Raw genomic sequence first — 11,292 nt, 5'->3', positions numbered from 1 at the left:
TGAAACGGGGTTGGGAGCTGGAACTGAAGCCTCATTGAGGAAGTGCAGTAAATTTGGGGGTCAGTCAGGGACCAGAGGGGCCAGGCACCTGGCTCTGAGCTTAACGGGCCGTAGACCAGACAGCCCAGGGGGAATAGAGTGAGGGAACAGAGCTAGGTTTGCTTTGTTGAAGACTGCAGACATGAGTGTGATCTCATGCACCTTGTCCACTTCCTTCTCATCCTTCTGAGAGGCTGCAGCACTGAAAGCTGCTGGGCTGTCCACTCCCTGGCTCAACAGGATCCAGAGGTCTAGCCATCGCTGTTACAGAAACCTCCCCTCAGCACTGGACCCGGGCATCAATGGGCAGTGGACCCTGGCACACCAACCCAGCCAGTACTAAGACTCCTGCTGTGAAATGGCGGTGCCTGATGTGGGTGAGGACCACCCACTCACCAGGCCCCAGTCCAGCCAGGCCAGTGTCCCCTTCCGACTCCCCATAGGCCACAGGTGTGTGGAACTGTGAATGAGCCTCTGCCTAGTCAGCGGGTTCTTCCTGAAAATTTTTGTTTTGTTTTTGTGCCACACCAGGTGGTGTTCAGAGTTTACTACTGGCTCTGCACTCAGGGGTTATTCCTAGAGGTGCTTGGGGGATCCTATAGGATACTCAAGTAGCCACATGGAAGACAATTGCCCTTCCCGTTGTGCTATGGCCTCAGCTCTCTTCTGGAATCATTTCTTCCACTGGTATTCCCTGCCTCAGTGGGTAAAAAAGGGCACCCTTCATTGCCCCCCACCTATTCTGTGACCCTGCTTTTTGCTCCTGGGGTCTGTGCTGGTGGGCAGGAGTGTGTGTGGTCCTGAGATGATCTGCCTTTCTTTTTCTGGCAGGCAGCGTTAGCATGTGCCTGAGTGGACCTGCTCAGCACCAGCTTGCTGCTCCCCAGTCTCCTGTAAACTCCCCTCACTGTAAGAAATGTCAGGAGAAAGTCCTAGGGTCCCCTAGGAGCAAACCTCACACAATGGCCAAGTCTGTTCCAGGATGGGGATACAAGTGGGAACACAACTGCGTGGGGGGCAGCTGCAGGCAGCTCATCCAGGGCTCACAGAGGTGGAGGGCAGTGGTGCAGGCCAGCTTTGCTCCGTGGCCCCGTGGCATGCCCCATTCCAGGAGGGGAGCTTATACATTTCCCAGTTTCTGGGGTGTTTAGGTCTGGGCCAGTCTCTCCCTCACAGGGCAGATGCTACTCCTGTGTGGGGCCCTCCGAGGCCCTCTGCGGGGACAGGCTGGGGCACCCAGGAGGGACATTCCCCTGGCTTCTGCTCCATCTTGCACCTTAGGCCATTACCAGCTGGGCCTGGGGGTGAGCTGTGGCTGGGACCAGGCAGCTGGATCTTCTGGAAGAAGCTTCTGGAACAGGCTGGGAATCGCCAGCACAGCCCCTCTGGCACCCACCCCAAGCCTGTGCTGAAGTGGCAGCCCTTGGCCATTGCTCTCTCCAGAGAGGGCCACACTCTGGGCAGGGCTGTGGATGCTATGGACAGACGAAAGTAGCTGGGAGGGATCTCTTCATAAACTCATTAGCTCAGTGCCTCACTGTGCTTGAGGGTGCAAAAGTGACATCTTGGGTTCAGAACCTGGTTCCTGGTTTGGAACCTGAAGAAACTTGGGCCATACCCTCCCCAATGCCCTTTCCCCAGCTATCTGCTAACCCCCTGGCTGGGAAATGCAAATCTGGTCCCGCATGGTCCCTGGGACTCAGCTAACCAGAGACAACATGCACCCACACCCTTTGTGAGGGTCTCCTCAGGTTTGTAATGCCAGTTGGGTTCTGGGTTCTATTTATAAGGAGATGCAGGTCCAAGTGCTCCCATAAGGTTACACCTGTGTTCCCATAAATCCAGCCCGAGTGCTCCTATGGAACCAGGCCCGAGTAGTCTCAAAAGATTATACTTGAGTACTTCCATGGATCCCAGATCTGAGCACTCCCGTAAGATATCTGAAGATCTAGAGTGATAATAGTGGGAGGGCACTTGCCCTGAACATGGCCATCCGAAGTTTGATCCCTGGCATTCCATATGGCTCCTCGGTCTCACCAGGAGTGATTCCTGAGTGGAGTTAGGAGCCCTGAGCATTACTAGGTGTGACCCCAAAACATAGTATACTCGAAAGCTCTCATGGATCTGACCCTGAGTGCTCCCAAGGATTCAGGCCTGTGAGTGCTCACATGAGATTATACCCAAGTGGTCCCAGGCCGGAGTGCTCTCTGGGACCCTGGCCTATGATTGCCTCACAGCCCAGGCCTGTGAATGCTCCCTAGGACTGGGTTTCCCCATAATCCAGGGGCCCATGAACGATCCCCACAGCCCAGGGCCCATGAGTCCTCCCCACAACCCAAACCTGTGCTTATTGTTCTCCTGATGTCTTTTTTCGTTTGTTTGGGTTTTTTTGGCCACACCCATTTGATGCTCAGGGGTTACTCCTGGCTAAGCGCTCAGAAATCGCACCTGGCTTGGGGGGAATCATATGGGACGCTGGGGGATAGAACCACAGTCCTTCCTTGGCTAGCGCTTGCAAGGCAGACACCTTACCTCTAGTGCCACCTCACCGGCCCCTCCTGATGTCTTTTTTATTTGGAGTGGGGTAGTGGTTTGGGTCACACCTGGCAGCCCTCAGGGGTTACTCCTGGCTCTATGCTCAGAAATCGCCCCCGGCAGGCTCAGGGGACCATATGGGATGCCGGGACTTGAACCACTGTCCTTCTGCATGCAAGGCATGCCTTACCGCTGTGCTGTCTCTCAGGCCCTCTCCTGCTGTCTTAAATCTGGGATAGTGCTTCCCAGAGTGGGCAGGGCCACTACCAAAAGGGCATGCAGTGTCTTGGGTGCTTGGGGGGGGGGCTTCCTGTTTACCTCCAGAATAATATTCCAGGGCACTAGGGGCTTTTTGCCCCCCAAAAAATGTAACAAGCATGGGGCCCTCTGGTTGGGTGACTAAACATAAACCCTCGGCATCCACTTTCCATGTGGACTGGAGCAGATATTCTGACCTATTCAGTGTGACAGGCAACTTAAAAGCCCCAGTGCTCTGTAGGCCTCCACTTCAGCACACGTCTTGATGGCAGGAGCTCCAGCACCCACCTTGGGCCAGGAGATCCTTGACGAAGGCAGCGTATTGAAGGACGAGGGTAGAGCGGGGAGAGAGGGTTTGGAGGTTGCCTTAGATGGAGACCGGCCTAGACCATGACCCTCGCCAGAACCCAGCACCATCCAACCCCGCACCCAAGCTGGCCGTGACAGATACACACAGGACTATGCTCTCCCGGGCGGGCCGGCAGCGACTCCCGCGGTGCAGAACGCAGGTTTATTGGCAGTAAAAACCGGGGTCTGAAAAATCCCATTGGCAAAAGTACAGTTTTGTTCCTTTTGGGCTTGTGGGCCCCCGGATCCCTGACTCGCATGCATCAGGCTCCTGTGTTCACAGCGAATGTCCAGCCCAGGGCCCCCAACCCCCTTCCTAGGGCAGGGCAGGTCCCTCACTGCTCCCCCCACAGGCTTCCAGACAGCAGACATGGAACAGGCGTGCGTGATGTGGGTCCAGGCCCCGCAGACTCCCGGTCTGTTCTGAGAAAAATCTCATCCTTCGTACCCACAGACACATGAAGGGAGCTTTGGAGAGAATGATTCCAAACTTCCTTACCTTACAAAATGAACACGCCAAAGCCCCAGCAACAACAGAAACACAAAACAAAACTTGGCAGACACAGTGACATAGACAGGCTGGTTAGTGCTCAGCGTGTCCCCAACAGCAATGGAGCCTGCTTTCTCAAGGCCCCGAAAGCCCCGCATCATCTTCACAAGCCTCCTCCCACCTGTTCTGGGAGCTTGTGCCCGCCACCTCCCCACACAGGGGACCTCAGCATCTCATAGATGCTCTTGGCTGGGCCACAGACAGCATCACCAGACCCCCATGACACAGACCGAGGAGCAGCAGGATCTGGCTGAGTCAGTGGTCAGGAGGAGTCTGTTGGGAACACGGGTGTGCAGGGGGAGAGGCGCCCCAAGAGCACTTGTTTCCGGGGAGCCCTGAGCCAGCTCATGGTGCAGAAGCCGGCAAGGCCGGGAATGATGCCTCTGGCAGCAGGACAAGGACAGGCACAGGCATGTCCTGGGACTCAGGACAGAGAACAGTACCGTGGGGGGCGCAGTGCCCCAGAGTCTCTATAAGTGCTGGGCACCAAGGTCCCGGGAAGCTGAGGGATCCTGGAGCCGCAGGAAGTGGAGCCCGAGGGCCTGGGGATGGGCCCCACCACACACGAATGGCAGCGCTGGCTCAGGGTTCCAGTAGGGACAGTCCCCTACTATGTACATGTGGGCCCTGGGCAGGCGCTGGGCGAGTGTTCAGAGGCCGGGAAGACACGCAGCTGGTGGCCACCACCCTGAGTCCTGGTGCCAAGCGACACTGGAGAAGAGGCAGGAACTGTCCAGGCTCCCCTCACTGGACAGCGTCCTCTTCCACATATGTAGAAGGGAACCAGCCGATCTGAAACGACAGTGGAGCGAGGAAGATGTGTGTGGATGAGCATGCCTGCCTGTGTATGTCAACACAAGAGTGTGTGAGTGAGCATGCTTCCAGGTATATGTAAGTTGAGCATGCCTCTGTTTTCAGGCCACATCTGGTACTCACAAGTTATTCCCAGCTCTGTGCTCAGAAATTACTCCTGGCAAGCTCAGGGGACCCTATGGGATGCTGGAGATGGAACCTAGGTCAGCCACATGCAAGACAAACACCCTCCCTGCGGTATTCTTGCTCCAGTCCCATACCTCTCCATATGTGTATAGAGAGCAGACCTCCACATTTATGAGTATGCCTCTGTTGTGAATGTAAACATTTCCATGGGATTAATATGTTACTGGTCCTACCCTGATCGGTAATTCTGCCCTACCCTAGGGTGTGACCTGACATTCTGTTCTCACCTTAAGGTGGTACCTGATTCTGCTCCCACCCTAGGATGGTACCTGATTCTCATGTATAAAAGCAAGGGTCTGTGGAAGGTAGGGGCTTTTTCTCTGGCGCTGATTCTGGGGCTTTTGGCTTCAGCCTTATTGATGGAATAAAGCTGATATCTTCTGAAGCCTGACTGCCTGTTAGCTTTATTCCCGCCGCATTCACTTCAGAACCACCGGCTGAACAGGGTGACAGACTGGTTCGAGCTAGAGGAGAAAGACCTCATCCTCCATCCCTCCATCAGTCAACCCCATCAAAGGTTGTTCTGCAACATGCCTCCACATATGTGCGCAAAGATGAGCTCACTTCCAGGTGCACAAAAACATGTGTATATCGGTGAGCACATCTCCAAGAGCATCTTGACTCATATGCAAGTGCACATCCATATGTGCCCTTATGCCCTTATGCCTGCTTCAATATTCAGGGGTGTGGGGGCTGTATGCATCTCTACATCTTTGTACACATCAGCATGAGTTTGCATGTGTTTGTTCACATCTGTGTTCTCAGCGCACACATATAGGTGTAAGCACCGTACCTGTATGTGTGAGCACACGTGACTATAGGTGATCATGTCTGCATATTTAACATGTATATCGGTGTGTGCGCATCTATGTGAGTAGATGCATGTGGAGGCAATGGGAGGCATGGAAGGGAGAAATAAGGAGAGCTTCAGAAGTCTGGAGTTCAATACTTAGCCTCCCCATGGAGGCCAGGAACCATTTGCAAGGCCCTGAGTTACAGCAGCCCTGACAACTTTATGGGTAGGGAGCATACAAAACCCTCTCCGAGGAAGTCCCCCTTCTGCTTCATCAGCAAGTTGAGGCCACCCTCAGAACCAAGCAACAGCATCAGGTTCAACTGGGGCTTCCACAGAAAATGTGACTCAGTCTGTAGGCCTCAAAACAGATGTTCCAGTTAGAGAACAAAGGCAGGACCAGACACTCAACAAGTGGAAATAGGCCAGAGAGATAGCATGGAGGTAGGGTGTTTGTCATGCAAGCAGAAGGACAGTAGTTTGAATCCTGCCATCCCATATGGTCCCCCTGAGCCTGCCAGGAGCAATTTCTGTGTGTAGAACCAGGAATAACCCCTGAGCACAGCCAGGTGTGACCCAAAAAAACAAAAAATAAAAGTGGAAACAATAGTTAACTGCAATGAGGAGTCCAATAGAAGGGCTGACCACTGGGCTGGACACAGAAGGCAGGACAGATACACAGGAAATCAGGACACACAGAAAGATAGGAAATACAGGAGGACAGAACAGACACATAGAAAATCAGGACTTACACTCAGGAAGTCATGCAGGAAGACCGGACACACAAAGAAAGTCAGGGCTGATATACAGGAAGTCAGGGTTGACACACAGGATGTTGGGAATGATACATCGGAAGTCAACTGATAAATAGAAAATCAGGATTGACATGCAGGGAGACAAGATGAATATACAGGAAGTCAGGCTTGAAACACAGGGGCTGACAAAGAGGGCTGACAAAGTCGGGGCTGACAAAGAAGAAGTCAGGGCTGAAATACAGAAAATCGGATCCAAAACGCAGGAAGTCAGGCTGATACACAGGAAGTCAGGACTGATACACAGGAAGTTAGAGCTGATACATAGGAGTCAAGGCTGATAAATACACAGAAATTGGGAATGGGGGGCCAGGAGATAGCACAATCTAGGGCATTTGCCTTGTACACAGCTGATTCGAACAGACAGTGGTTCGAATCCCGGCATCTCATATGGTCCCCCATGACGCCAGGAGTAACCGAGTGCTGCCGAGTGTGACCCCACCCACACACACACAAAAAAAAAAGAAGTTGGGAATGATATACAGGAAGTTGGGACTTCTTGTCCTACATTACTGTATTATCCTAGCAGCAGTCCAGTAGCAGTCATAAAAGGGGTCCGCTCCTTTAGGAAATACCTTAATCAAATATTATTGGCTGGCTAGAGCTAGGAACACATACCCCCAACCCCGACCCCCACCAGTGAGGTTCAACCCTAGGAATGGGACGTGGACAGAACAGATGAGAAATGAGGAGAGAAGGGCCCAAGGAATAAAGGCCGAGAGAAACAAAGTGGGGCGACCAAGCTGGGATATTCACCAAACTCCAACACCACTTCCACCACCGCAGGACTCACTCACCCGTCCATTGGTCTCGCCCTTCCACCAGCCCTGGTCACCACCAACGCGGCTGTAGATCCTCACCAAGTCCCCCTCCCGCAGCGAGAGCTCTCGCATGTCCCGGGCAGCGAAGTTGTACCTGGCCACGGCGGTGCCAACGACGCGGGGCGTGAAAACTGTGGAAGATGGCAGCATTACTTGGAGCCATGCAGGGTGGGTCCCACCCGAGTCCTAAGACCAGGAGCCAGCATTGGGACACCCTGGATTGCTCTGACCCACTCTGCTCCGGGCTCACCTCTTATGAATGCATCTAGTGCCCTATCCCCACCCCATGTCCCCTTATTCTGGAGTTGGAAACCAGTGCAGGACTCCAGCTGGACCTAGACCCCGAGCACAACTGGACAGATGACAATGGCAGTGATAGATGAGGGCAGGGCTGCCGGGAGGGAACTCTGCAGTGGTGGGTGCTGTGCCCCTGTGGGCCGCAACAGGGCAGGGCTAGGGGGCTGGGAGTGCACGAGGGATGCAGGGGTGATTCAGGAGCCAAGACCCAGTGCTGAGTCCACCCCTCCTCCCCCAGGCTGTAGGCTGTGAAAAGGGGCAGGGCCAGCGCCCCCAGGCCGGACGACAGCATTGGTACCTGACCAGAAGGGAGCAGAGGAGCCCTGAGAAGCGAGGCCGAGGCCCTGAGGACTGAGAAAAGAAAAGTTGGAGGAGGCACAGGAAGCTGCAAAGAGGCGAGAGAGACCATGAAAGGGGGCGAGGGAGGGGCCCACAAGGCACAGCACAGCCAGGCCCTGCCCTGCTCCCGCATAGCCCTGTGCCTGTTTTCGCAACCAGAGCCAAGCCCTGTACCCACAACCGCACAAGTCCAGCCACCTGTACCTGCAACCGCACAACCAGGCCCTACTGGGCTCCCCACCTGCTTGCGTACAGCCCAGCCGCTTGTACCCACAAACCAGACAGGCCAGCCACCTATACCAACTCTCTCCTGCACAACCCAGCCACCTGTACCCAAAACTGCAAGACAGGCCTGGTACCCACAATTATACAGTCAAGGCTTCTTGTACCCACACCCTTCTATGCAGCCAGGGCACCTGTAACCCGCTCCCTTTTGCACAACCTGGCTGCCTGTACCGCCCCCCCTCCCACACAGCCAGGCACCCCGGAGTCTAGCCCTGTCCCTCTCCACCTGGCTCTTGGGGATGTTGGTCTCACAGGCCCCATGGATGGGTCACGGGTGCAGCTTGGAGAACAGGGTCACTGGGCTGGGAGCAGGGAACTGAGGAGTGTGTCCCAGGAACACAGAGGGCCAGGGAAAAGGGGGTTTCTGGGTGCTCACGTGGCCCCCACCAGCCTCCAAGCACTCAGCCACCTGTCCAGGCCTGGCATGGTGCAGAACTCACCTGGGGAGCGGCTGGAGGCCCTGGGGGCCGCACGCTCACAGGACTTGTAGGGGTGCTTGAGTGCTGTGTCCAGCTGCTTGAAACTCTCCTTGAGCGAGTGGCACTGGTAGTACTCCACCAGCTCCTACAAAGACGCATGCTGCCACCACTGCTAGGCAGCCCTCCGTTCCCCACCTGCCTTTTCCTGCCCCCCAATATCCGGTCCCAGGCAGCAGGTCAGAAAACCCTTCAAACTAGCTATTTCTCTTCAATCTCTCTATTTCTCAAGGAATCTTTCTGGCTGTGTTCATGAGAGGGTTTTGGGCCTGGATGGGTTCAGTGAGTTTGGCCAATGGCTGGACTTCAAACCCAGAGGAGGAAGCTTACCCTGGGTGACATGAAGAACTGTGGGTGTGGGAGAGACTCACCCCAAAAATTGAGCATTGATTTTAGGGGAGGGAGTCCCATGGCTCTCCTGAGCTCCAGGAGCACATGCCTGACCTGGGGCCCAGATGTGAGGGAGGATGGGGGAGCTGGCCTTCACAGGCAGGGGAGCCCATGGTCACCCACCAGGAGACTCTCAAACTTCTTAGCTTCGGTGATGTGGATCCAGCCGTCCTTCTCCACCACCTTGATGTGCTTCACCTCATCGTTGAACCTGTACATGCACTGCAGTCAGATACCTGCTGTGCACCTGGCATGAGGCCGCAGGCACCCCCAGTCCAGACCCAGGATCTGCTCCCAGACTACTTTTTTTTTTGGTTTGGGTGACACCCGGCGGCACTCAGGTGTTACTCCTGACTCTGTACTCAAAAATAGCTCCTGGCAGGGTTAGGGGACCATATGGGATGCCAGGATTCGAACCACCATCCATCCTGTATTGGCTGCATGCAAGGCAAATGCCCTACCACTATGCTATCTCTCCAGTCCCAACTCCCGGACCATTGATCACAGACCACCCACCTATCTCAGATTTGCCCACCACCTGGACCACCAACCCTACCCAGATCATCTAGCCACCCCCTGGACCATCCACCCACTGACCAGTCCCAAGACCATAATCCCAGACGACCCAGTCACTGACCCCCAGACCACCCTCTGGACCAACCCTGCAGACATCCAGCACTTTTTGAACCATCTACCTTCCCCCTCCTAAACCTCTCCACCCCCCCCCCATCATGCCCTTTTCCTACAGTGCCCCAGGAAAGATGCCAGGAAGTCTGGAGGGCCTAGAGGCCATCAGCCTCAGCTACTATCAGCAGCCTTTATATAGACCTGGCAACACCGCCCTGAAGGCCTAATACTGATTAAACCTCAAGCCCAGAGCAGCCAGACCCCTGGGGGATCCTGCCCAGCAACACCCCAATCACCACCATTAGAACCAGGAGCTCAGACCCAGCCTGTGGTGTGTGCCCGAGGCGGTCTCCTAGCTCTCCAGATCCCTTTCCACTCCCCCCCACCTCAGGTGCCATCAGCAACTACTCTACAGCCGGTGGGCCTGGGGATGTTCCTCTGCAGCATCCAAGCCTTAGCATGAAAAAAATGCACACTCACAAGCACACATGCTAGTACATGTGACACATTTCATACACAGAACACATTAGTGCATACATTCATGCATTCATTTGGGCACACACTGGTGTGCAGTTGTTACACACATTTATACACACACAGGCACACTTTTCCACAATTCCGGGTGCTGTGCCATCGGCCCCTCACTGGGAAAGGCACAGAGAGCTGGGACTAACCTGTCCTGTCCCCCACAGCCACCCTATTCTCCTCCATGAATTCTTGCCTCACACCCCTAATATGTAGGACCCCAGCTCAGGCCTGCCTTTCATGGCTCCAGTCATCTGCCCAGGTCACAGCACACCAGGTCCTCATATTTGGGTCTTGCAGGGGACAGCCCAGGAAAGGCCAGAAGTGGGCAAGCCAGGGCAGGCCAGTGTCTTTTCCAAGGCCACTTGGAGGGCTGTCTGACCCCAGGCATTCTCATCCTCTCACCCAGGGTCCCCTCTTGTGAACCCAGGATCAGGGGCTCCTGACTCCCAGGGGCACATACTTGACGCTGATGGCGAAGCGCTCGGCCTCGGCAGGCCGCTCACGGATGAGGTAGGTGCCGCTGGCCTGGGCCTTGAGTAGGTTGTCTGTCTGCTGCCGCTCCATGCTGCCTGCGAACCTGGGGGTAAAGGGACGTCAGGGCAACCAGCCTCCACCACACACCCTGCTGTGCGCGAACAGTGAGCAAGCCTCCAGGAAGGGGAGAATGGAAGCAAAGATTCCAGATTCGAGGAATTGTGGCACCGGCTTCCCCAGCTCGGCATGCAGATGGGAGGCCTTACTGCTGAAGGAAATTTCTGGCCACCACAGGGGAAACCCCACCTCAGGTGGAGGCGTGGGGCTGTCACTGCAGATCTGCAGCAAGGGGCCTATAACAGCCCCCCAATACTCCTTCAACCCCCTAACATTCCTACAGCTCCCAAAATCCTGCAGCCCCCTAAATTCCTACACCCCAACATTCCTGCAGCCCCCCAATGTTCCTCTAGACCATTGACATCCCTGCAGCCCCCAACATTCTTGCAGCCCTGATTCCCTGAGGTGCTAGCAGCACTTGCACCCTGAGTCTCACCATCCCTGGTGGCCCTCTCAATTCTACTCCCAAGTCAGACACTGATCTAAAGCCCCCCACACCCTGTACTGACTAGGGAAGTGGGGAGCCCCATTACAGGTCACAAACTAAAGGGTTTGACCCCCTGCATGATAGGCAATCTCGGAGAAGGGCACTACAGAGGGGCAG

General features: G+C 55.2%; 1 protein-coding gene across 2 annotated transcripts in view; it reads right to left on the bottom strand.

Annotated features, from left to right (window-relative positions):
- Window positions 1-3,299: 3,299 nt before the first annotated feature.
- The window catches only part of VAV2 (vav guanine nucleotide exchange factor 2), a 52,186-nt gene continuing 44,193 nt past the window's right edge, over window positions 3,300-11,292 (bottom strand). Inside the window, exons 25-30 of one of the 2 annotated variants that reach the window (XM_049773751.1) lie at window positions 10,558-10,674; window positions 9,066-9,153; window positions 8,517-8,640; window positions 7,751-7,837; window positions 7,132-7,286; window positions 3,300-4,522 (exon numbers count right to left, since the gene is read on the bottom strand). In XM_049773751.1, coding sequence (XP_049629708.1) covers window positions 4,475-4,522; window positions 7,132-7,286; window positions 7,751-7,837; window positions 8,517-8,640; window positions 9,066-9,153; window positions 10,558-10,674 — 619 coding nt within the window. In that variant the 3' untranslated portion in view covers window positions 3,300-4,474. The remainder of the gene's footprint in view (window positions 4,523-7,131; window positions 7,287-7,750; window positions 7,838-8,516; window positions 8,641-9,065; window positions 9,154-10,557; window positions 10,675-11,292) is intronic. The other variant, XM_049773753.1, reaches the window with a different exon arrangement.

The sequence above is a fragment of the Suncus etruscus genome, chromosome 5 (assembly GCF_024139225.1).
Source record: "Suncus etruscus isolate mSunEtr1 chromosome 5, mSunEtr1.pri.cur, whole genome shotgun sequence".
NCBI lineage: Eukaryota > Metazoa > Chordata > Mammalia > Eulipotyphla > Soricidae > Suncus > Suncus etruscus.
The sequence above is the reverse complement of the archived record's forward strand: the minus strand, read 5'-3'. Positions and strand labels throughout refer to the sequence as shown.